The 26634-nt window shown below is 41.2% G+C and overlaps 1 protein-coding gene across 4 annotated transcripts in view; it reads left to right on the top strand.

Annotated features, from left to right (window-relative positions):
* TTC7A (tetratricopeptide repeat domain 7A) overlaps positions 1 to 26634 on the top strand; it is a 172238-nt gene that overhangs the window by 2997 nt on the left and 142607 nt on the right. For 3 of the 4 annotated variants that reach the window (XM_040611419.1, XM_040611418.1, XM_040611417.1), the window contains exons 3-7: positions 1474 to 1642; positions 13450 to 13580; positions 15234 to 15355; positions 22795 to 22873; positions 26097 to 26257. In XM_040611419.1, coding sequence (XP_040467353.1) covers positions 1474 to 1642; positions 13450 to 13580; positions 15234 to 15355; positions 22795 to 22873; positions 26097 to 26257 — 662 coding nt within the window. Of the gene's footprint in view, positions 1 to 1473; positions 1643 to 2372; positions 2430 to 10880; positions 10936 to 13449; positions 13581 to 15233; positions 15356 to 22794; positions 22874 to 26096; positions 26258 to 26634 lie in introns of those variants that run through there. The other variant, XM_040611420.1, reaches the window with a different exon arrangement.

The raw sequence follows: 26634 nt of genomic DNA, 5'->3' as shown, positions 1-26634 counted from the left end.
CCCTTTGCAGTGTCTTCTGCTGGGAGACTTGCTTTTTCCATATAGAAATGAATTATGTGCTACAAGTATATATCCTCTTTACTTTTTATTAGAAAGAAGCAGGGTAAATATTTAGGAGTTCTGTGGGGTGGTGGGGCACAGCTGCCTAACAGTGCTGTCAGGCTAGCACAGCTGAGTGACCTACTGCTGCTCCTGGTCTGAGGGAATTGTGTACACCTGGTCAGCTCCAGATCAGAGGTAGAATGTGCCACAAGCTGCTGTCAGGCACTTAAGGTTGTGGTGTGAGTCCAGGATTACAGCCTTGCATTGCTTTTGGTCTCTGCCAGAGAAGTTACGCTTTTATTTTCTTTTGTGGTCTGGGTGTGTGCTTGGTAGCTGCCTATCAACTCAGCTGCAGAGCTTCAGGAATGTTTTTAGACCCAGCCTCTGTGGGTGCTGCTGTGGTGGTGTCCTTGGACATACAGTTGCATAACTGGCTTTAAAAAGATGATGAATTACAATAGTCTATTCTAGACCCGTGTTACTTTTGGTTTTGAAACTGACAGGTTAACTTAGCTTGAAAGTGTATGTTACACTTCTGTCAAGTTAATTTCCAGGGAGCAAGTGTGCAGTGGCTTTTCTGGGGGAGTTCTTTGTATTTAACTTCTTGGAAATTCAGTGTATTTAAAAAGGAGGGGGGAAGGAAGGGAAGTCCATCCAACCCTCTTTCTGTATAGTTTAGCCCCCATAACAGCTAAACCCACTGAATTCTTCTGGGTCTTGATGTTAAGTTTGCCGGCGTGAGTTGCTGTTACTGTTTCATTGTTAGTAGTGACTTGGCTACTCATGCAGCATTGACCCTGTGTTGACTGCTTGTATTAAAAAAAAGAGTATGAAGGCTCAGGGACCTTTTCATGCTTTCCAAAGCATAAAAAGAGCCTGAACAGATGTATTTTACTAAGATTTTTTTGTTATGCAGATTTGTATGCATGTTTTCAATCTTTAAGAAACTGAACAAATCTCAGAAATAGCAGGCATGCCTTGTGTTTTTCTACTGTTGCCTGAAAGTTCTTTGATAACTTAAAATTTGGGAATGGAACACTTGACTGAAAAGTGATGCTTTCTGCCTAGTTTAAAAGTAGAGGGGTTTCTTGGTGTGTTATGTAGGCAGTTCTGACAGTGCCAGGCTTTTATGTCCTATCTGTGGCTGGTAAATCAATAGAATAGGTCAGCTGAAACCAAAGAGGTGTCTTGTAAGTGGTGTATTCCCAAACAGGGCTCCAAAGTAGTTGCTTGACCTTTGTTGCTTGCTGTTCTCATGAGCATAGCCCTATGATCTCTAGACACTTAAATCCTTCCTACTCTGACCTGTGGAGCTAGCAATGTGGAGGGGAAAGCATTACAAATCTGCTTAATTTGTTCTGAAGCACCTCATTCTTGCTGTCTGGTATTTTACCATGTAAACACTCTTTTCCTTTCCCTGCTCTGTTTCAGCCTAAGTATATGACAGAAGCTATGCTGATCCTAGGAAAGCTTCATTATGTGGAGGGGTCCTACAGAGATGCCATCAGCATGTATGCAAGAGCAGGAATTGATGACCTGTCAACAAAAGATGAACCTCTGTACATGCTGCGTTTGGTAACTGAAGCCTTCGTTATTAAAGGTAAAGGACCATGTATGTGTGTTTGAAGTATGCTGTATTTGGGTTTAAAGTTGAAGGTATTTCTCCAAATGATTAGATTGGAGCAGAGTTAGGGTAATGTTGTATGCTTTAGAAAATTCTACTGAGTATGCTCTGTGTAGTTTAAACTTCAAGTCATTATGGAGTCTTAGTCCACAGTTCTTAAACTCAGCTGGCTTGTAAAGTAAATCTTGAAATTGGAAATCTTGTGGTAACTTGGCTGTAAGTCAGCAACATACTTGAGCTTGTGTATCCATTTTGGGAAAATCTAAATCAAGCATTTGGCTGAATTGGGGCCTCTGCTTTCTTTTCGAAAGTGTTAAATCTACTTGAACATTTTAATAATTTCTGTGAATTAAGCAAGGAGGATATTTCTAAGTTTTAAACTCTGGACTAACAGAATATGTGCTTTCAAAGCAGGTAGTATGTTTTTGCAATGCATGTCACACAGTATCAGACCTTATGTACAAACACAAATCTCTCCTCCCCCTTGTAATTCTACAAGTGTTGCACTGTTTGAGAGATCCAAATAAAAACTGCCTGTATGGGTGATGAAATTGCATTTGCTTTTTGTGTGGGAAAGGAAGACCCTAGTCAGTTTATGACTTGTGGGGGAAAAAAGATTAGTATTCTTCTCCTTCATTTGCTTTCAGTTCCTTTATAAATGTTGCTCAAGTACTGCTACCTATCTACTGCTTTCTACTCTTTTCAGCATGTCCACCAGCTAATTAGGTGAATGAGAACTCTGATGATCAGATACCTTCAACTGGTATGTAAAAGAGTGAAACCAAATCAAACCAAAATACTGTTTGACTGGGCTGCTATTATTACTGATAATAATTTGGTTGTTTCATGATCTCACACAGTCGTTAAGCTTTTTTGAAAACCTGGTTTGTGCTGCTTTGCTTGCTTTGATTTTGTTTTGTGTGGTACTGGTTGAATCTGCCTCATTAATGAGCTTTTGTGGAGCAGAACTAATTTACTTGTAACTCACACTAACACTTGCATGGCACAGAGGAGTGAGTAATTGCTAGTGCATTTGTAGCCGTGTATTTGAGAGCAGCTGTTGGTGCACTCCAGAGTCTGATGGAGATGCGCTACTCTCACTGGGAGCTGAATGAGGCCCTTGGTGAGTTGTGAGTGTGATAAAGTATGCATGAACACTGGTGGAATAATTCCTGTAAGGCCTCTTCTGTGGTATTGACTACCTCACTTGCATATGAAGATACTGGGGGTGGAGGTGTTTGCCTCAGGGGATCAGGGTTGGGGTTTTTTGTGTGGGGTTTTTTTTTTTTTTTTTTCCTTCCATGTGGTTTGGCTTTGAACATAAATATTGTGTTGCCCCTGTGTTTGTGTTTAAACTGTAAGGAGCCCCTGCCATAGCAGAGCAACCTCTGTGCTATTGCTGTTCCACAGTTTTTATCAGTCATGGTGATTATTTTCCAATTAGCCAAGTAAGTCACTCAGTATTCTACCAAGTTTCTGACAGAGTTGGACTAACTTGTGTCTGGGTGTCTAAAGCAAGGTGAGATTAATCCCTTGTAAATTTGTTTCTAAAAGTTTTTGCGGGTTTTGAGTGTTGTTGGTTTGGTTTTCTTTAAGAGATCCATTGTATGAAAATGCTGTGGTATGAGCTTGGCTTGTTTAGATCTTGGAAAACTCCATGTGGAAGAGAACAGAGTGATACCGTGTCTGTAAGAAGCCTTGATCATAGTCTGCATTTTGTTAAAAAAAGTCCAGCCACAAGTCACATGTACAAGAAGAGGCTTTGTTAGTTCAGTGGCTCAGGTCAATCTTTATTTTCTTCTGAACCCATTTCAGTCATTTAAAGATGCTTAAGATCTGTAGTGTGACACTTCTGAAAAACTGTAAGATCATGAGGCAAACTGTTGAATTGAGCCACTGTTTTTCAGAACCCTCCTAAGAGCTGTGAATGATACTGCTGCAAGCAAAACCCTGAATCCACCACTGAGGGTTTTTCCTGAGCTTGATGGTAATAAACAGCCTGGAGCCTGCCTCCAGGGTGCTGGGTTCAGTTCAGCTCATTGAGAGTTTGCAGTTTGAGTTTTTTTTGTTCGCTTTTAAGACAAATGGCTGAGTTTACGTGTTTTCCTGTTTCTGTTATGGTTGTATCTTTTGAAACTTTAATGATAAGGAGGTCAGTATTGCTTGGAAGTATATTGTTCAGCTTTGTCCCACTGTGAAATCTTTGTCTTGGGTTTGTAGTACTGGAAGTGGTTGTTTGGAGGTCATGTGTCCTGAAAGGAAGATGGTGATACCACGCAGAGATAATACACAGAAAACCTGACCTTTTACTTGGCTGGTTTGAAAACTACCTGCTTAATTTTAATAGTGATTTTTAAATGGACCAACTTAAACCTCAAAAATTGAATAATCTATTTTGGACTTCGTTTGTGCTTGTTCTGCTTAATCAATTTCCTATTTTGTTGGTTTTTAGTAGGGCCTGTAGTGATAGGACAAGGAGGAATGGCTTTAAACTGAAAGAGGGTAGATTTAGATTAGATATTAGGAAGAAATTCTTTACAGTGAGAGTGGTGAGACACTGGCACAGGCTGCCCAGGCTTGCAGTCACTAAATATAAATGGTATTAAAATTGTTCATTCTAGCTAATCAGAGGATACACCACCCACTTGTTGTTATACTTCATTAGCCTTTAATTTTGAAGTTTGCTTGTGTGTCGTTCACTTTCTAATATGGTTTTCTACAGGGTGATTAATTTCCTAGGTGAAACTTGTATTCAGCTGCATGTGTTGGGAAATTAGGACAAAATGGCTTTATTGCAAAGCTGTGTTCTGATTAACTGAAAAGATTTTATGAATTTAATTATTTAGAGAGGCGAAAAAATCAGATTTAAGAAATGAATTTCACTCGCTACAGACTGAGTTTGCTTCTCTCCCACACCCTTTTTTTTTTTTTTTTTTTTCCTTTCAAATGTCTGTCGGGCAGGCCACATTCTTTTGAATCCTTCTCTGATGGCTAAAAAGGGGTGAGATTCCTATCTTTGGGCATTGATATCCATGGGGAGGTGGGTTCCTTTAAACAAAACCTAAATAATAAAACTACTTTTTATGGCCTGGCCATTAGAAAAATGGAGTCCCAGCCACATGGGTGTATGATACAATACGACATCAAAAACTGAGTAACTGAAGGTAAGGCATTCTGTCAGCAGAGCTTGTTTTCACTTTCGCTTGACAAAAGCTGCATCAGAGAGAGACTTTGTTCTGTACCTGGTACGCACTTCAAAGAGCTGGTTTTCACCATTCTGACAGCTAGACGGGAAGCATGCTGTTTATGTGTGTTGGCATCAGAGTAGCTGTCCAATAAGCAAAAGCCCCAGCTTGTAAATGCTTTTGTCTTGATAAAAGGGCCTAGTATTCATATGCCTGCCTTGGGGTTTTTCAGAATAGAAGTTTAAAGAGTTTGGAGTTGCTCTTACGTTGTGATAGTAATGACTCTGCAGCTGTCGTGTGTTGGTGAATTGTGTGCCTCTCTGCTACTGCTTTCCAACTTGGGTGTTCTTGGTGCACTTAGGGTTTGCTGTTGCACTCCGTGAACTCTCCTCTGTTGTCAGATAGGATAGTTTACTACTTTCTGTTTGCATTTTAGGAGTAGTTTGTTTAGCACAATCTGCTATGCACAAATGCAGCATGGGTGTGGTGTTAGGCTTCTAAGAAGAGTTAGCTGCAGGCCACTAAATGCAAATAACTGAAATTTGGAGAGTGGAAAATAATTTCTTGTTCCTTTTTGTTAATGTAACTTGGTTTCTGTGATGGTAAAGTTTTTGGTAGTCTTTCAGTCCGTTTTCGATATAAAATTGCAGTTGCTGGTTGCACATATGCACAAAACCTTCTCCACCTTCTGTGCTATGGTTTAGTTCTCTAAAGCTGTGGAGTCAGCAGCATCATGAGATACAGGAATATTTGTACATGCATTTCTGTGGAAACAACAAGGAACGCATAATGTTTGTGTGGTAACATGAGACAACATGCTACACTCCTATTTTCACTAAAAGAAAACAAATACAAGTGTACTCTCAGATGGCCTAAACTAGAGGTAGCTTTTAGATGGATGTGATGCTGTCCCCACAGTGGGGCTGTGTTGTGTAGCAGGATTTGTGTCCAGTGGCTTTGGGAAGATTTCCGTGTGCTGGTTTACTCTGAAGTAAGCTCTGAATGTCTTTGACTATCTTTTAAGTGACAGGGCAACAAGCCTGTGCAGGCTATGTCTGTTCTAACAAATTTTCAGTCGAGTTGGCTTGAGCACTTGATATGAATCAGCATAGTAGAATCTAAATTACCCTCCCCTTTTCTCCCTCCTGCATCCAAAGTACACATGAAGGTGGGGTAGTCTGATTCAGTGACTGTGACTGCAGCTAGAAGAGAACTTTCCAACGGGTCATGCTGCCTGACTGCGATGTAGATGAGCTCAAGCTGAATGAATCCTAATACTTGATCAGCAGCAGCATCTTTCTCCCTTGTGCCCCATCCACTTTCCATTTTTTCTCTTCTGCTTCTGCCTGTTGGATTTAAACCAGGGAAAATATGTAATGCTTGCAGCATGCTGTGAAAGTTTATGGATGTGGATGGTGTTGACAAAGTCCTTTAGATGTGGGGCTGTAAGAGATTGCGGTTCTCCCCTGTGTTTGCTGTGCCCCAGAGCATTGCTCCAGCAGAGGTATCTCCTTAACTTCTATCTGGTACATCATGGAATGGAGGTGGCTTCTTGTACCAGGACAATTAATACATTAGAGCAGTGGTCCCCAGAGTGGGGTTGTTGTCCCAGAAGGTGTGCAAGATGATCCACTAGGGTGCAGGAGAAAAATATCAGAGCTTCTATTTATATTTATTCTTTAAAAAAAAATAAAATTAAGCTTTACTAATATATTGGTTTGACAGTGGTGCTCTCAGTCTGTATGTTGGTGGGTTCCATGTCTTGTACAGCCCATGAAGTGTCTTGCAAAAGAGTGGGTGTTAAACAGCGTGGAGGGGCGAACAGGGACACCCTCACTTGTTTGTTCGCTTCCAGTGTATTGCAGCTCACATGTGCCTGGTTAAGTGGATTTTTTTATTATATTATTTAGTTTTAAGTAAGCAAACCCTCTTGAAATAGACAAATAGCTTAAAGATTCCCTCAAAGAAGCTGTGGATTGGAAGTGGTACTAAGAACATGAGCACAAGTGAACAATCAGAAAGTGGCAGAGCTGACACTGCTTCTAGCATGAGCTCTTCATCAGGTAAAAGCAATGACAGTCTAATCAGACCTTATCAGTGATGTTTAAAGTCCAATGATACTCAATTGAATACTTTAAAAAAATTCATTAAACGTGACTTTTTAGAAGTCTCTTTTGAGATTTATTATGTGAGAGCAAAAGATGAAAACCCACATACCACTGGGGAAACACATTTTCTTCCAGCTGTGGCAAAATGCCTGAGATAACACGCAGAAAACAATATGGCAACAAACTAAAATGCAACATAAAGACATTGCCAAAGACTTGAAGAAACAAGTATTCAAACAAATTACACCGTGTAGGAGGCTTACTGTATGGTTGCATCAAAGGACAGTTATTCCTAACATGTCTCAGTGTCAGGAGTTTGCTAGATTCTGGTTCAACAATGAAATACACTAAGAACTACTTAGCAGCAAAGTGGGACCCAAAAGCACGCAAAGTGCTGTAGGATGTTGTCAATGGGATTAAATTTATAAATGCAAAACTTTGAAATAGAATCTCTACAATACTTTGTAATGAGATGGGGAGTGACCGTGAAAATATTTTGTACTACACCAAAGCTCACTGATTGTCTCATGGCAAAATGCTTAAAAGAGTTGTCAAACTTAAAGATGAATTATACCTTTTTGCTTTTACAAAAAGTCAGTTTTCTCAATTTTCAGGCCTTTTACATGATGACAGATGGCTGTCAGTAGCATGCTACCTAGCAGATGGTTTTGAAAGAATAAACACACAAATACATTGTAAAGCAGTGTGTGTTTATACGTATGTTGGGTGTGCATGCTGAATAAGTTTTTTTACTCATCGGGGTGTGTGATCAAAAAAGTTTGGAGACCACTGTATTACAGAAAGCTGAGGTCCAAAGATCTGCCACAAAGCTTAAGAGCAGCCAGATGTTTGGCAGCAGGTCTTGATATACTCTGGAAAATTAACGTCTTTGGATTCAGATTGCTGATTTCTGTTATGCAGGAAAATATGCAGTGTGCTGCAGAGCCTGCACAGCATCGATCCAGGGGTAGGTGATTGAGGCTGCATCTAGGAGGAGTGCCTGTTAAATTCTGGCTTCACAAGACACTCAAACTGGCCTAGTTTCAACAGTCTGCTTTAGCTATAGTTACAAGTCTAACTGGATAGAGTTCTTAATTTCAAAATAGTCAGAGTAACATTGTTTAGCATTGGTTTATTGCATATAGTGGGAAGGCTGGGCGTAGGGGTCTTGATTTCTGCTTTGATGCAACTAAGCATCCTTGCAGAGGTTACTTAAATTTTCAGGCTTCATACCCAGCTTATGGACAAAAAGTACTTCAGATATTTTTATTTAGGGTTACTGAAATCTTCTTCCTTTGTACCTTTGAGACTTATACATGAAAGGTACCTCAAGATTATAATAGATTGCTGTGAATATGCAATAATCCTTATAATACAAAGCAATGGTGAAAGAAGTTTGTGCAGTTTTCTTGCAAATCAAAACTTCTGTCCTCTTCCCCACCTTTCATGAGGTGCAGTGTGAATGAATATGTTCAAAACCAAGGGCTTCTAGGCCTTTCTTCCCCCTCTTCTTCTATTTGCATTGCAAATAAATCCTGCTGAAAAATCGTAGCTTAATCGCTGTGGAGATGAGTGTCAAGACCCATGATGTGAATGATGTAAACTGCATGAATTGTGGCAGAAAAAATGCATAGTGCTGGGTCTTGCCTGTGTCAACCTAATCGTGGCTGTTCCTTTGGCTTGTTGAGGTTCAGGCTCTTTTGCTTTGCAAGACACAGTAATGAAACTAACAGTTGGATTCAGGGCTGTGCTCTCAAGTTCAAAATTTAGCCAGTGAGGCAGGCTGGTCGTAATACCATCTCTGAAATGGTTTGGTTGTGCTTTTGGATTTTGTCTTTGAAATGTGTTTAGTATTCTGCTGAACTGATTAGTCAGTGTGCATGTGTATACGTTTGAAGAGGTAGTCTTAAAAATAGTCTTGCTAATAGTCAATGCTAATCGGTTTTTCTAGAGCCACACTTCTGCACTAGGCTAAAGGCCCCATGCTAGAAATGAAGTGCGCCTTTCGCTTGGGGACAGCTGCCTAGAGTGACCTGGCATCAGCCACCGGGTGAGAACACGCACACAGCCGGTTTCCTTGCAGCAGTTGCCATGCAATATGTTCACACCCAGCTTACCTCAAGACAAATTACTTATCTTCCTGTAGCTAGGGTAAGACTATTTCAAGCACTTAGCTTAGTAGCACAGTGGCTTCTGGCCAGGATGGCCTGTCTCTGTGGCACAGGAGCATAGACGGTGTAGCCTTGCTCTGTGGGCTGGGGCTGGTATTGTTTTGCCTTAAGGTGTCTTTTGCTTCAAGTTGCCATAGCTGTGTTCAACACGAGTGTAGTGCCAGCACATAACACAAGAGGTAGGTTTCATGCTCTGTGTGCTGTTGTGTTTCTTTGGTTCCTTCCTTAGATTGCCAGGGAGCTGATGCTCCTGGGCTATGGGGTTTTAGTAGCTACAGGTTAGCACTGTTGGTGAAAGCAGCCTGCTGCTGCTGACCCTGAATTCTTACACCTATGAACCCACCATTCCCCCTGTTGTGCAAATTCATCCAAATACAAGAAGCTGGAAGTCTGTAAAAAGGAAAAAAGACCCTGTGAGTGGATTGCTATATTCCTCCTGCTCAGAAGAAGGAATGCTGCTATTTGGTCAACTAGTTTATGAACTAAATAAAAAGAAAGCCACCTTAGCCTCCTCTTCTCTGTGGCAGTTGTGCAGTCTCCATTTGTGCACTGAGGTCTCCAGGACCAGGCTGAGTGATGCCCTGAGCTGGCCCTGCTTTGAGCAGAAATTTGGACCATGGGCCTCCAGGGATCCCTTCTAGTGTGAATTTTCGTCTCATTTATGTTGCTGAGAATCTGATACTGTGTGTCCATGTGCACATGTATGTTCCAGTTCTGGTAATAACATCACCTCAGAGCACTGGCACTACATGATATGATGTCTTTCCTTAGCAAGGACTGAGTGAGATGAAAGTGGAAATAAGCCTTCATAAAATCTCCCCATTCAGGTTTCCGAAAATGAAAGCAGTTCATTTCAGCTCTAGGAACAAATTAGTTCAGTGACACCTCTTGCAGACCTTACAGGTTTGGGTTTTTTTTCTGACATAAATGCAGATTAGTTTTAGAAGGGGAGAAGAAGAGGCAAAGATTATAGAGAGATCAAAAGCCAGAGATGAATCTGGGAGAACTAGAGGAGGTGAATGGAAGCCTTATCTTTATGCAGGAAAGAAAAGTGGTGTTTCTATACATAGAAAGTTACTGGCTCTGAAGTGGGTAGAAAGAGTTTGTTCTTTTAAAAAGTGTAATCTGGAAGCATGTGTCTCTCTCTAAATCTTGAGCCTGGGCCATACTTTATTAGAAATCTGTGTCTTCACTATGTTAAATGTTCTTGTGGTATATATCTATGTATATATTTAAATTTGGGCACCCAATTCATATGAGAAAAATCTTAGCATAGATGAGTTATAAGTTGGCATTATCTTACCATAAGTGGTTGTGAAAAATGCTGAAGTCCCTTTACCTTAGCCAGCTACCAAGAAAGCATATGGCTTTATGCTTTACTCAGAAGCTAATTCTGTCTTAGGAAGAGCTACAATTTTCCTGCACAGAAGTAGCACTTTTGTGGCTTTCTGACACTTTTTGGAAACTGAGTTGAATTTAAAATGTATGTTGTGCTGCAGATTTTTCTGTGCCTTATAACTGGGGGATGGAGATGAGTTAGTGGAATTCATGCTCTCAGAACTGGAGCATTTGTAAACAGTTTTGTCCAACTGCACTTCAAGCAAATCTGTAATTGTTGGGGCTTTGCACTGTGAGAACTGAATTGGTGGCTGCAAGAGTAGGGAACTCTTGTTATTCTTGTTCCTCACTTTATCTGTTGGATTTGCAGTCTGCTTGCTCTAATCTTCTTTTTGTTGCATTTCTGTGGTAGGGAAGAATAGACCTGTTTGGATTCTGTAGAAGATCTTATACTCTGATGACATCAGGTCAGTGCATATGGTATTAGCAGAAAGAACCATGACTAATGTCACATCATGTGGGTCATTTTTCCTTCTTGCCCTTTACAAGTAGAAAAATGTGTGCAATGTAGCATTGTATCTGGTTTAATACACTGCATATTATTCTGTACTTACTATGGCAAGAATTCTTTTTGGAGATGTTCATTCCCCTGTCTGATCAGCCCCAGCTCTGTTTCTCTGCATGGATGGGCATGTTTATTGTCAGTACTTGGTGCTGGCAAAGGCTGCTTGCTTTCCTCCCCAACATCAATGCTTAGAGATAGTAGCTCCTTGCAGTGGGCTGAGCGTGTGTGTAAATGGCTTTTTATCAGCCTGTTCACTGTGTGACATCTCCCACGATAACCACCCCACACAGACTGTGCTGGGATGGCTCTTGCAGTTTGATTAAATGCTGCATGTGTATGAATGTCAGTGAATTGTACTGGATTTCTTTTAGGGCCCTCAGACCCCCTTTGCACTTGAGCGGATGGTGACTCCGCAATGCTTAAAATTGATTTTCAGTTAAGGGGAATGACTAGAATTCAGAGGTGGATCAAACTGGGACAGATGTAAGGATATTTGTCGGCTGATTGTTCTAGCTTCAGCACTGGATGGTGCTGAATATATAACTATACAGAGGGTTAACGTCCTCTTTTCCCCTTCATTACATAGCAACAGGGTTAGGAAATAGAAGATTTGAAATAATAGGAAAACAACCCATGATATAAAGCCAAAGACTTCACGGATGGACTAGAGGACAAAATTTGTTATACGTTGAGTGCTGTACAAGGTGTATGTCAGTAGAAAAGAGAGAACACAGAATGGGCATTAGTTAAAAGCAGCAAAATGATCTTTGGCCCTCTCCCCCCCCCCCCCCCCCCCCCCGCATTGTCAGTTTGAAGTAAATCCACTCCCCCTGCTCTACTCTGGTCAGAATTCTCAAAGGTGAAAAGTACTAATGTCTGTTCCTTCAAGATATATTTCCTTGAGGGAATGTGCCATGCGCTTCTGACTTGGGAGAGGGCAGGAGGAGTGAGGAGCCACCTCCCAAGCTTGCACCAACCAACGGGTCATTTTCTCTTCTCAACCCACTGAACTAACTGCTCCTGTCTGACTCAAATGTAAGACATGAGATAGGGAAAGTCCTAGCAGAGTAACCAAGGGGACAAAACAAACACTGAACATGAGAAGTAAACAAAGCTAAGACAGCCTAGGAACCTCGGGTCCCTTCCAGCATGAGCTGGGTATTACCACCTCATTGTTCATCGTGGGGAAACCTGCCTTGCCATTGCTGCCTCACAGTGGTTTGTTGTCAGACTCCTGAAATGAGCTGGGCTGTGCTGCCTGGGATTATGGGGATCCAGGAGATGGTGGCTCCTGGTACGCGCAGCGGCTCTTCACATGGAGCAGAAACGTTTGCCGTATGCTGCAGCAGTCTGAATGGCTTCCTTGGAGAGGCTGTCCAGGCAGCTGAATGCTTTCTTCTTTCATCACCTCTGTGGATCTGGCAGAAACACTAGGATTTTGTGTTATATCTTATGTGTGTTTCATTGGTATTAGGGAGTGGTGTTATATATAAAATTTGTTGGGAAGCATGTGCTGAACTTTTTATGACCTGTGTCGGGCTACCGGGCATCAGTGCAGTTGTGTTTAGGGTAGAAGACCCAAGTTTCCAAGCAGCGGCGTATTGTAGAGATCCAATGTGGTATAAGAACCTACACTGATCAGAGTAAAACCAGTATGTGGCCATTTAGCCTCTCCAAATAGATTTAGAGATATAAAGGATGTCATAGTGTGGTGCCAGACAAGGACCTGATAATAAAAGGTTTTCACGTAGGGACAGTAGCTGTGGATCTCTAATTAATATGCTTTTGGTTTTAAGTGGGTTTGGATGATGGTGCAAGAAAGAGTTTTAGTAGTACAAAACCCAGTGTTTTTTCCTTGGTTTTGAAAAGAGGGTTAAGAGTCTCTTGTGCCTTGCCAAGAGCTTGCTGTATGTCCATGTGCAATTTGCACGTGCTCAGATTTTCCACCTTTGTTTTGGTATCATTTTCCAGTTGTTTTTTCCCCTCAAAACTGCTGCTTATTGAAAGCTTCACTTGGAATAGTGGATGCTTAGAAATTATCAAATCCAGTGCCAGGGTGTTTCTAAAACAGTGCTTGCGTTGAAGCACCCAAAATCTATAGCCATCTTTGGAAATACAGGCTTTTAATTTCTCTGCTTGCTCATGCCTGCCAGAGGGATCATATGTCCTTTCTTCCTGAAGTGTTTGAAAGGTGCTGTCGAAGTGTGCAATGACACTGTGTGTTAGAGCAGCATGACAGAAATGCCTTGCATGTGTAGGAATTATGTTTTTCCCGTGGGTCTTTTCCTGAAAGCCACTAAAACAAGGAAGAAACCCACATGCGGAAAAACTTTCCTGTTAGCTGGTAAATGAAGGAATAACACTGCCATTCTGCTGTTGGCAGACTTCAGTTAAAGAAGGTGTTGCCATTTTGCAGGTCTGTCACTGGAGCGCTCAACCAACTCAATCGCCTCACGTGCTCGACTGTGTGAAAGGGAGGAAGAAGTCATGGCTTGTTTTGAGACGGCATGTGTCATTGCCCAGGTGTACTTGCAGGAGCTTGAAAAGGTAAGAAGAAATGTGCTCAGGGTGTTACCTGGTGGCCTGGGTAGAATTTCCAGCATTTTGACAGCAAAAATGAGTGATCGAACAATGAGCATGAGAACAAGTTGGAAGGAGTGAGGGTGTCTCAGTATAAGGAGTTGCAAAACAGCAGTTTATCTGGTCTGTGCCTGTTTCCTCTGAGAGTGTGGTCTGGAAACCAGTTTTGCCTGTGGTAAAGCACTGAATGCTTCAGATCTGCTCAGGTTGTATTTCAAGTTTAACACTAAAGAGGGACTACAAACTTTGTATAGCAAGCACCAACGTGAAGGAACTCAAGACATTACATATCTGTAATGTAAGTGATCTGCAGTAGTGGATATTGAGATCCTGTAACAAGCTGAAAGTAACCTTGTTGGGTTACATAGCAGTTTAATTGCTGGTGCTTCAACTCCTCCAAGTAAAACTGGAGGAACCTAGACCATTAGGAGCAAGTAACTGCTTAGTAGTGGTTGGCTAGAATGCTAAGATGAATACTGTGAGCCCTCCACTGAGCTGTAATACATGCTGCCGATGTGCAGGGCATGTGCTTAGTAGTCTCTGTCTAACTTCGTGTAGCAAAGTTTAATAGGGCACACAATGCTCTTCCATGCCCTTCCTTTGCCACACATTATGCTTGATACCAGCAGCCCTGATGGCAATGCATATTACCTGTTTTTCTGTAACTTAATGGCCTTTGACCTTCTGACCAGACGTTTCTGCTCTTCTCTGCAGCAAGGAATGTGTCTGTTCCAGATTTTGTTTTTAAATACATTAAAACAAGAAGAAAGGAGCTTAGTACATATATAAAAAATCATTAAGAAAGCCAACTATCAAGTTATCTGGTCTGTTTCTTTGTAGGAAAAAGCTGAATGGCTTTTTTATTTAAAATTAAGTACTGTTCTTCCCTTGTGGAAGGACAAGTTCCTGCCAGTACCGGGTACTGTAAATGTTGTTACTGACAGCTTGTGCCTGCAAAGAAGGGAAAGAGTTTGAACTATAATTTGTTCATCTTTTGGATACAGAAACAAGGATGCAGGCTTACTGATAGATACGTACTAATAGTCCATGGGCTTTCTGCAGTCCTGGATGCAAGCCCCTGCTTTGGAGAGCCCACAAAGGGCAACTTTCAGCAATGAAATATGTTCGTTACCAGTAAGTAAGCAAAAGCAAGAAGGATTTGAGAGGAGAAACAAGAGAAAGGGCGAAGAATCTTCCCTCAGGACTCCTGATAGTTTACTAAGTCTTAACAAATATTTACATTATGCTAAGCTAGGCATACATACTCAAACATTGCATTAATATTTCTGTGCAAGATGCTGGATCTATGTGGTTGGCGTAGTACTTCTGAAGACCTCAGTATTAATGTGTAGCTTTCTACTTTATTAAAGGTTGGAAAGTAATAAGAGGTGATGTTTCAAAACTCGTATGCAGAATATTTCATTGAAGTCACTGTATAGTTTAAAGTTGACTTTGAAAGTTGTTTGAGTAGCTAATCAAGGTGAGTTTTTCAAGTAGTCTGAGGAGGTATCTGGTGGCAGAAGCTAACATTTTATTGTTGAAGATATCTCTGGCTCATGAAGAGCTGGCTAGTTCGAACAGTTTCCTGTAATTCCAGATGATTTCTTTCCTCCCCCTCAGACCCTGAACAACACACATTCAAGGACTATCAAAGGCAGCAACGTGACTTACTCTGAGTTTGAACTTTCCTACTTCCTGGAAGCAGCTCTACAGAGTGCCTATGTGACTCATCTGAAGAAGGGGTAGGTGGATGCAGATGTTAATAAAACCAGATAATATTGCATGTTTTGGCTTGGAACAGATGAAGCCTTATGTCTTTGTATGTGTTCTGTTGTGACTTCTTTTGCTGCTGGCTCACCTCAGGCCCCCTCAGTGTCTTTCCCTCCCTCCTATTTTTTTCTCTCTGTCTCTCTTAAGAGCCCTAAGCCTAGTTTTTCCACACCCATAAGTAGCGTGGTGTAGAACAATTTTTTTTTTGTCTTGAGTCGGCTCTGTTCTCTGTGAGGACAAGGGGAATTTGACCGTAGAAAGAGGGTGGAGTTTACACTGCTGTGTGCTTTTAAAATGCTCAACCAGGGGGCCTGGCTGAGAACTCAGTGAAGTCTTAAGGGTAGTTTCTTTCATTTGTTTGTTTAAGAACTTAAATATCCTGATCAATACCCCAAATCTGTGTGGTTTTACTAGAGAGAATGTGTGCAGAACAGCGCTGCTCCAGTTTTTGTGTTGCGCCTCTGAAATACAGCTCCCAGTGAACCTTGAAAGGGCAAGGCAAGTTGGTGTCTGCAAGCTTACAGTGAGTTTCACCTGAAAAAAAACCTTCTCATGAACAATAAAAAAGGCATTGCAAATGCCGACTTCCAAAGGCCATTGGTGAGGGCACACTGTTCCCTAAACCAGGCCATGTCTTCAAAACATGATCAACTCTTAACTGATGGAGAGATTGCTATTTAGGAAAAGTGTCTATTCAACATATATAAACAGTACTTGCAAGAATCCATCTTTTCCTAGTCCTGTTCTTGCATCATATTATCCCATTTGTTCTCAAGGACTTGTAAACTGAATTTCTCACAGCTCAGTGTAATACTTCTGGTCAAAGTTCTATAAACTTTTTTTAAGCAAACCATCATTGGAAGTATTTTATTTGGTTGGGTTTTACCTTCATCTCCAGTCAAAGATACTTTCTGTCATATTCTTCACTCTTCCTTTTCCTGACAAGTAAAATGGAGAAGAAAACGAAAAGCGAGGGGAGATTTGAAAGGAAGAAAACTGGGGGGGAGGGAGAATCCTAGCAAAAAATCAGTTTAAATTTTTCTGTAGAAAATTGATACCATTTTTTGATCCTGTTGGAGGAGAAGTTGCTTCTTGTTAAGGGACTTTTTTCTAGTTTTTTATTCCCTAAGTATGACTTTAAATGCAGCTGTGATTAGCCTCTGTTCCCCATTCTTTCATTAAAAGCCTGCATGTACAGTGAACCATACTTGTAAGCCTATCCATGAGAGGTGCCTTCACGAAAGCCTTGCTTAACCCAAAGGTTTACAAATACACAAAGCCCAAATGTTGTTAAGTGACCCCTTTAGTCAGGCGAGTACAAGTTTATGTGTAAGGAGAGTATGGACTTAGACTGATACTACACCTTATATACCTGAGCAGTAAGGGACAAGTATGTGGTTTTCTGGGGTGAGTTGGTGTTGACCAGCTGTGGCACAAGCGTGTGCTTTCCTACCCTTTCGCCTTTCTCATGGTGAGCAAAAAGCTCAGGTCTTGCCAGTAAGCTCATTAACTATGTGATAAAATAAAATGTCATTTATTTAGAACATATGGCACTGATGTCCTCTAGGCACCTTTTGAATATCAAACTCATGTTCGTTTTATTCAGCGACGTTTTAATTCAGTCTTCATCAGTTCAATATATCCAGTGGGTTGTTTTAGCTGTTACTGTGGGCCCTGCTTGCTCCCTTCCCATGTTAGTTTATTGACAGCCTTTAAAAGAAAAAAATCCAAAACAGACCCCCCCCCCCACCACAAAATCCAGTAAACAAACTCCACAAAAAACCCTACGGGAAAACAATTTGGAATTAAAATACATGTGTGAATTAAGCAGCGCTTTGTTGCAGCAATTCGGCTTATAATCAATCAGCTGCAAAATGTTCTCTGTAGCTGTCTCCTGATAAAGGAGCATCTGGTTGGTGTGATGGAGCTCCCGTGGCTGGGATGGAGTGGAGCCCCAAGGGCTCGCCTCGCCTGCTCCGGTGCGAGTGACAGACACCAGCCGGGGGAACGCGAAGGTCCGGTGGGGCAGGAGGGAGCCGGGTGGGACTTTGCGGCGTGTCTCTGCCCCCCCGCTGGCGGTCATGTGCGGTGTCTGCCACGAGAGGGCGTCAGCGGCATTGGGATATGTTAAGGAAAGAGGCGGGAAGTGGGAAGAAGCTTTTTGGGATGCTTCATGTGTATAATAAATTTCTCCACCCAATATTGATCAGCTCAAAGAAATGCTTTTGTTCTCCTTATTGCTTCCAGCATGTCCAGGTAGGAAATAAGCCTTGGATGATGAATGCTTAAGCTGGCAGGGGGGTAGGTCCTATCAGGTGGATTGTCCTTCCCCAGAGGTATGTGTACAAAAGAAATAGTGAGTACTTTATTCTTGTCTCGCCAGGCGGAAGAGCTGAGAGATATGAGTGGTGTTGTGCTTTTGTTCCTGCTGGCAGGAACAGGCATGCATCTCTTGGAGCATTCTCGGGGATGTCCTTTTCTCTTGCAGTGTGCAGCGGAAAGAAGGCACCAGTACAAAACAAAGGTCCAGTCTCCCTTTGAGATATTGAGCCGCCAGCTGGAAGGACCAGCAAGTCTTGCAGCTGTGGAAGTCCCAGATGCTTTTAATAAGATGTTTACTTAAAAATATTGTGTTGCTGAAGACATGTTGCCTGCAGTTGTTTGCTCTGCTGCATCCCAGGAAAGCTTTCTTTTATTCTTCCAGTGAGCAGTGTTGATGCTGTGCATGCAGAATATAGGCAGGCAGATGCTGTCATGCTGTAGGAGGCAGTCACTTGTCTTTTACGTTAGCATCTGCACTGGGTTTTGGGTTTTGTTGTGGATTTTTTTTGATGTGGATATGTGAAGATTGGGCTCATTTCTTACTGCCTTTCTTTTCAGACTTTTGGATAGGTGTTACTACTTTATACTATTACGGATGGGGGCTTTGATCAAGATGTTCTTAGCGTTTTCCTAGGGTAAACAGGCTTGACCTGTGTGAAGTAATGGTTATATGTATGCTGCTCTCTTAATGGCACTTGAAGTATGTGTGGAGTTTCACAGGCAAGACAAAGTCAGAGGTTTCTAGAGGATGTGGCTGGGTTTGGAAGCTCCAGATGGGACGCATTTGAAGAAAATTAATTTCTGAAAAATAAATAGTAAGCATTTATTAGAAATTGGATTTCCTTATGGTCCCTCCAGTTAGGACCTATATTACTTTGGAAAACCCTGATGAGAATAAAAGGAGGGAAAGCTTACAACATTTTTTCTCTTCTCTTCTCCTGTCAGTTTTCTAGAGTGCTCAGTCCCTTTTTGAAATTTCGTAGGCTTCTGTTGCAAGGGCGATTTGAAAGAGTAACTTCATGTATGTGTTGTTTTACAGTAGAATCTAATGTCCTGCCTCCCTTTGTACAGTCTCTGCCCCAGACAGTTTGTGTTTTCTGAGGAATTTATGTAGGCTTGCTTGTCATTTATCTCCTCTTCAGTCCTCCCAGTCTAGCACCTTATCCAGGACACTGCAGCTGGTAATTTGGGATTGAGTCTTATTGCCTGCTGGATGGATCTAGATAAGTGCTAATCTTTTGTTTTGTATTATCGTTGTTTGGTGGGGTTTCTTTGAGCACCCCACTTCTGTTAGACCGGCTGCTATTAAGGAAATGATGTGCTTTGTTGGAGTTACTTGTCTTGTGTCTTCATTCATAGGAATCTGAGAAACTGATGCTTGCTTCTTCAGGTGCATTTTGGCCTGTGCATGAACAGCTGTGTAAGGAGAGACTGGATTTTTAGAAATCTGGACAAGACACAAAGATGCAGAAGGAGCTGGACAGTGGCAGTGGTGTTGCTGCTATTTGTGTGTTTTGGATACCGCTCTCCCCTGGAGAGGTGGCTCTGCAAACTTCCATGTGGACATCTCAAGATGGTCTCTCCCATCTGTTAGTGGCTAATGGTTGGTTTTAACAGTTAATGAGTGTGGATAAAAACAGGATCTTATGGTGCCCGTGTTGTTCAGGGACTCTCTTTGCAGACGGTCCACTCTAGTTCATTACCAATATTTTTCCCAGCAATTTGCATAGAAAACAGTGTATTTATTTTCTTGTATCGTAAAATTTTGTGCAGTGTTAACCAAACAGTATGACATAAATGTGATACAACTGCTTTGATTCATGGATGGTAATTAATTACCCTGTATTAATAGGGTACTTGTACAAACAAAGTGTACTTTGGTGCCAAGCTGGACTGACTGGACAAGGTGCTTTTTAAAGTCACAGTTTGTGCTTGTGGTTTTCTGTGTTCATCATTATTAGATTAGCTGTAACTGAGTCCTAAACCACATTTCATCATGTTTTTTTTTTAAATGCCTCTCTTGTCATTTTTGTGGCTAAAACTGAAGCAGTTACTGAGCATGTGCTTTTCCCTTCCTATTCTTCCTCTTTTTTTTTTTTTTTTTTTTTTTTTCTGGCACCTTAGCAGCGCAATAGGGGCCTATGGACTCTTCCAACTCATTTAATTTCCATGGTCTGATGTTCACTTATGATGCTGTGGCTTCAGGCAGCAGTACCTGGGATTTCCAGATAGTCTTCTGTCCAAATCCTGCAGAGGCTCAAGATGGCTTAGTTTCTGATATAGACAAAATCAAATGGATTCTCCACGGATTGCTAGAGGCTTTATGTTTGCATCCTTATCAGCTCATGTACATACATGTAGTTGTGTTCAAACACATGTTCTTTTTTTTTTTTTATTTTCTTCAGGTCCTAATTTAAAAAAAAACCTCAAGTGCGCATTTAGTATGTGAAGGACATCTATTAATGGAACAGTAAGTTCCTTACCATTATGAGTAGAGCAATTCATATGCTTAAAATGAAATGTGTGCTCAGATGGCCTCCTGGCTTGGAGCAGTAGAGTAGAAAGACTTCTGTAGTGAGGTATGTTTGCAGACTGCTGGCAGGTGTCCTCAGTCTCCTGTCATGGCTCAATAATGTTCAATAAAGCTCAAAATGTAAAAGCTGCCAAACAAAATTCTCAGTCCTGTAGAACTGGTATTGTTGTCAGATGCTTTGCACATCTCAGAGTTGAGAGCTCAGAGCAGGAGCCGGTGCTCTCTGAGAGAGCTTGATCACACAAGCACCTGTCTGGAGTGTGGCGAGTGCTGGGTGCTCCTCTTGTGCTTCTACCTTCTGTTGAAGGTACTCATAGAGATCTGTCATGCAGTTCATGGTTTCAACCCTGACTGCTTGCAGATGGGCAGCAATTTGCCATTTGTTCTTTCATTCTCTTCAATGTGTAAGTATTCCTTCCTTTTCCTCTACCATTCCTCCCCACAGAGCAAGGTGTTCATGCCATGAAGCTTAACTTGGTTTATGGCCTTGTCTAAAAAGTGGAACTGAAATGGTGCTCCCGTTCTCTGGGAACAAAACTGTCTCTTTAGTGTGTTCTCTTGGGTTTCTGTCTCTTAAGTATGCGCCAAATGTGGAATTAATTGACTTTGCAAGTGGTCACTAATCTTTCTGATGCTCGTTAGAGGAATTCATTGGTACCTTATTAAGACAAATACCATTATCCTAACAAGAAATCTAAACATAGGGATTTCTTAAAATATTGTATAACTGTTATATGCCACAACTCATCTGTTCAGCCTTTTAGGGAGCCCGAGGAAGAGGAAGCACAGGAAACTCCAGTAGTTTTCAGTAACTGAGGAGTGCAGCTGGGCAGGTGCATTTTGTTTAGATGGAGGAATTTCTTGATTTTGACTTTCTGATAATACATAGCATGTGAACTATCCTGTTCACAGGATTTCGTGTGACTACTCATGTACATAAATATCACCATGTGCTTTATTGCTTTCCTCAGTTTAAGGTCCAGAGCTGCATCTTTGTGGGTATATTCTTTCCTAGACGCACAGAAAAGCACCTGGTGTGTTGGCCCTGTAACTGGAGAGCTTGCTGAAGCATTAGAGTCCAGCTTAAAAAAAACTTACTTCCCTTGATAAATTCAAAGCACGTCTTTTGTGTAAGAGAGAAAGTGGCAGGGAAAAAAGACAGCCAGCCTCTGACTTTCTCTGCAGGGGCAAGTCTCCAGTGTTTTTGCTCTTGACTTACATCGTTGCTTGCCAGTAGATTGCCCACAATTAGGTAATCTACAGGTTACCTGAAGGTTTAAAATGTTGGGATGAATATTGATTGGAAGTAGGACCACAGGCATTTTGCATTCTGTGACTTGCTGACCATAAGCTTTAGGGCAGCATTTTATGTAGCTGATATTTATGGTAAACATGATCAAGTTTTATCCTTCCCAGCATGCACTACCCCCCCCCCCAATTATTATTTTTTAAAAATTATTTCTTCAAATGTTTGCCATTGATTCTGGAGTGTAAGAAGGTTTGCGGCGCATGAAGGTGAGTACAAGCGCAGTCTGTACTGCTTATCTGCAACATTTAATCAGATTGACAGAAAAGGTTGTTATGTTTTGTGGTGCTTTTAGTTTTTTTTAATGAAGTCTAGGTTTTGTCTGCACAGAAAATTCTCCTGGAATAGGCTGAAGTGACAGTTAATGTACCAGTACAACTGCTTATCTGGTTGCCTTTATTTCAGTACAGCATTGCTCCTTTACTGTTAGCTTGTATTTCTTTAGGTAGCTTCCACCCTGCAATGAAAATGAGCTAAACAATTTTGTAGTTACTGTAGTGGTAGAATCGTGTCCTTAACCTTGAAGAGCTTATAGGCTGCAAGTGTGTTAACTAGTATGTCCAATGTTTAATCTTTCCTCTCTGCGTCTGTCTTAGTGCTCAGACACGTGATTAAGATACCATTTGGCAAGTAGTCTGCTTTGTTCATGGTGTATGCAAAATAAAGTGATTTCCCACCCCACCCCCCCCCCCCCCAAGTCTAACCACCTTTTAGTGCAGGTTAAGCTGTGCTTGCCAGACAGTTACTACAACTTAGCCGCCTGATAATAAACTGTTTAAACCACTGTAATTTCATCATGTGTCTGGACGATCAGACACAAGGCGTTTAAGCACCACCTAAAAGCAGCCATCATTTAAAAGCATCACGTAGGCTTAATATAATTCAAACAAGCACAATCTGTGTGTACGAAGAGGAGATGTGGATGCTCTTGAGAAGAAGCATCTGCTTTATAAAGATGAGCTATGAAAGGCTTCCAAATGTCCCCTCTGTTAGTCAAATGTGAATGTGATCTTCTCTTAGGAAGCCATCTGGAGTAGGCATGCTACAGTCGCTGCCTCACTCAGTGCCATTGTCCTGTCTGTGCCTCGGAGTGACTTGTCTTGCTACTGCACACTCGCTATTAGTGATTGTTTCATGGGTTTGTTTGATTGTCAAATTTGTTGCCAAGCTTTGGCACATCATAAAAATATATTTTGTCTCCGATGTTTTTCAGGTTTTTAATGTGGTTTTTTTTCCTGCCTTCCCCACAGAAATATCGTGAAAGGAATGAGGAGTCTGCGAGAAATACTACGGACTGTGGAAACAAAAGCCACTCAGACCTTCAAAATGGTAAGAGGAATGGGAGATGGGTAGGTGGGGTAATCTGCTATGCAGGAATTCTATGTTTATTGACCAATGCAGTAGGACAAAAATGTATTTGTCCTCACCTGATTGATTGCTGCATTTTTTATTTTTTTTTCCTTTTTTTGGAAGTGATGTGTCAAGTGATGCACTTAATTCAGACTGACCTGCCCAACTGAAACCTCCAAGCCTTCAGACCTGGACATGTGGATTGCTTTTGTTTTCTTTTTTTTTTTTTTTTTTTTTTTTTTTTTTAGTGCATTTTCTAGCCCTGGTAGAAATAGGGACGTATTTAGCTTAACGGTGATGCTCTCAGGTGGTAATGTCTTGTTTTCTTTCTCACTGTTCATTGTATGCATGCACACCTTTCGCATGTGCGTGTAGAAGCATTAAGTACTTCTGGGTTTTGCAACAAGCAGTGCTTTTTTAGACTCACTTCAGTGGTGTTCCTGTAAAACTCCCTTCGGGACAGTACAGAGTGATTTTAAACTTTGTTTTTATTTCTTTTGTTGGTATCCTACATCCTGTTATCCTGAGAGCCTCTGGTAAAGAAAGCATGGAGAAAGTTATTTATGTGCCTGTTCAACAACTTGGACCTTTAACTGGTTCTTCCCTGTGTCCCCTTTAAGAGATCTTATCCTGAGGTTGCTCAGGAGGTGATGAGGTCAACAGCATGGAGAATAGCAGTCTTGAAAACATGAATGAAACCTCTGCAGCCTAAAAGCATTGATGTTGATATGACTAAACTTGTTTTGTGCTTGATTCAGCTTTGTGTTTTGTGTAATTCTAGAGAAGTTCAGCAAGGGAGGTGGGCGTGGGTTTGCATAGCATTTTGGATATGAAGAGTGCCAGGTTCCAATGGATGGACTGTATGACTAGCTCACGTGCAAATGCAGAGCTAAAATGAAAATGCGAGCAGAAAGTGTATCCTGGGTGCTTTTTTTGCCTAGATTCCTCACGTGTGTGTAGTCTGGAACTTTTGTTCTGTATATTAATCTTCTTGTTGCCTTGTATGTTGAATTGAGAATACAGATGCATATGGAAGTGTGTGCAGGGGATTATAAGATGTGACTTAAATAACTGTGACACTCAAATGGTTGCATCCTTTTCCAGATTGAGATCAGGGTTCAGGGTTTTTTTTCTTGCTTGCCTGTTTTATTATTTTGCTGAAATCAGTCTAACCATCTGCTGTTCCTATACCATGACAGAACATGGCACTCATGGTCCTGTCCCTGTGCAACTGGGGAGAGCTGTACAACCCCTGGAGGATTTATCCCCAAGGGGAAATCTGAAGGTGTTAATCCAATAGTTTTTCCTGGGATTTCTATTTTACTGGAAGTTGCATTTGCGTTTTCTTGTTTTTAGAGAGCTGTCAAGAGGGCAAAGGGAGGAACGTGCTTAATTAAACAAGTTTTTCAAGCATGAAAGTGAAATACATGTTGGGTTTTTTTCCTAATTTGTGGGATCACAGTGTTCTTCAAGCATAATGATGCTTTTTTTTTAGCCAAAGGCAGTAATAACATAAATCAAAGTCTTGGCCTGTTCTGGTTTGTTTGGTCTTACTCAAAACAAGAGTGAAGCTAATTTACACAGCTACTGTACTGTATGTTAAAATCAAAGACATTAGAAGTATTTGGTGCTTGCCTTTTGAAAGGCTTATCACAAACTGTACTCCTACTTCTGTGTGAACCAGTAGAGGTCTTTCTGTTGCTGGCATAATGTTTTCCCCTCCCCCCTAAGACTGTAGGAAAAAATATAGGAGAGTTGGCTCCTCAGGGTAAAACTGACTAAATAATGACACACTGAGACGATAAAATAATACTGGCTAATGTTGCAGGGCCCCAGGCCGTTTTGCTCATGGTTATTGCTATAAAAAGCATAGAAAAGCCTAGTTAGAAAAAGAAGGCTCTCTGTAACTTGTCAGTAGGAGTGCATGGAAGGTCTTTGGGTTTTCACGGAGTGTTATGTGGCAGTATTTCTCTGAGACACCATCCTGCATTCAAATCACTTTGCTGTTTGCTAGGTACATCTATGAAACCTCCCTTTCTGTTTAAGAAACAGCGCACACTACTGTGGCTGCATTTTAGACTAATTCAGTGAATTTATATGTGGTGAGGTAGATGAAAATAAAGTTCCTGTTACCAGAGTCAGAAAAATAACTTTTTTTTGATGCAAGGTTCTTTAACCTCAGTGTGATTTATTTGGTCCTACAGATGTCGTACCTTAAGTGGAATAATGCTTCAGTTTATCAATCATACCTATCCTGGTATTTAAAAGAACATTAGTCTTGGTGGCCTTGTAACACATCTGAAGGTGTAAATTACATGTAAAAACCCCATACACAATAGTAATTTCCAGAATGTCCAGTCAAGTTCCAGAATAATATTTACAAGTAATAGGACAGAAGGGCTGAAGTTTCAGCCTGCCTCTGTTCTGTGCAGTATTTACTTCACAGCTTACAATGCTGTGCTGCTTAGAATTCATGGAAGATACCACCCAGTTTGATATCTCCATGCTTGTTTGCATGTTTGTCTATTTACAGTGCAAAAAATTAGATATTTGGTGGGTGGGTAACAAGGACAAATGCCAAAGATAGTTTTGCACTGGCAAGTTAACTTGCTTCCTTTTGGGCCCAGCTTGCCAGCTATGCTTATGAACCAGAAAGCAAATATTTAAGGATCCTCAGCCACTCAGTGGTCAAAAAAGTGCATGGGATGTGGCTGTCTCAACACAAAGTTCCTAACCCATTTCTCTCCTCCCTCCATTATTGCAACAAAAAGAGAAGCAGTACCCAGATGAAGCTGTAAAATGCTGCAGGAAGAGCGGTATGAACAGATAACGGGTTGATCTTTTAAACCTAATAGAAAAGTAGCTCTGGACTGAGACTTGCATACAAGATTCTGAGGCTGACAATGTTGTGAAGTGACATTATACTCCAACTGTGAGATTGTCTCAGCAGTCCATGTGGCCATTGGTTATCTTCATTCACCAAAATGCCCCTTGCTGTCAGGCCTTGTTGATACTTTTTTCCTACAGCATTGCAAAAAGATATGTAAGTGCAGAAGGCTGGCCTTCTCAGAAGAGGGAAGAAACTGCCACTGCTGTAGACTTTTTAGCAGCTTTTTAGGTGGAACGTGGGGAGGGGTGAATTTTTTGTGTTGGAGAAGGCTTAACTGATATATTTTTTTCCGTACTGTTCACTGATCTCTAGACTGCAGCCAAACAGCTAGCCCAAGTACTTCTCCATTCCCTCAGTGAAGACTGTTACTGGAGCCCTTTATCTGATCCGCTTCCTGAGTTCATGAACAAGGAAGATCAGTCTTACATTAGCAATCTTCTTTGTCGGAGGCCCGAGCTGTACACAGAAGAGAAGTAAGCATTCTTTTTTTATTTTAGTTTACTGGCAGGAGGAAGGAGAGTGTTTGAATACTCTTCAGTACTGCTAATTGTGTCACTGATTCATGTCATGGTTTTGTGTGTTCTTGTGTTTAACTTCCTATCAAAAGCCCCGCTGGAAAAATAAAACATTAAACCTGGAGTGCTTGATTTTTTAATTTTTTTTTTCCCAGGAAGGAGGAAAATCCAGTCAAATAGCTGTCTTTGCTATGAAATGGAAGTAATCTATTTATGGTTCAGTATAGCTCATCTAGGATATATTGCAGAGCTTTTAATTGTGTGAACCCGCAAAAGAAGGTATTGCCTGGCAAATGAATTATGCATGACATGTTTCAAGTTACTGCTCCTCTTGT

This window comes from Falco naumanni, chromosome 12, assembly GCF_017639655.2.
Source record: "Falco naumanni isolate bFalNau1 chromosome 12, bFalNau1.pat, whole genome shotgun sequence".
NCBI classification, from domain to species: domain Eukaryota; kingdom Metazoa; phylum Chordata; class Aves; order Falconiformes; family Falconidae; genus Falco; species Falco naumanni.
Note: the sequence above shows the minus strand (reverse complement) of the source record. Positions and strands in the feature narration are given on the sequence as shown.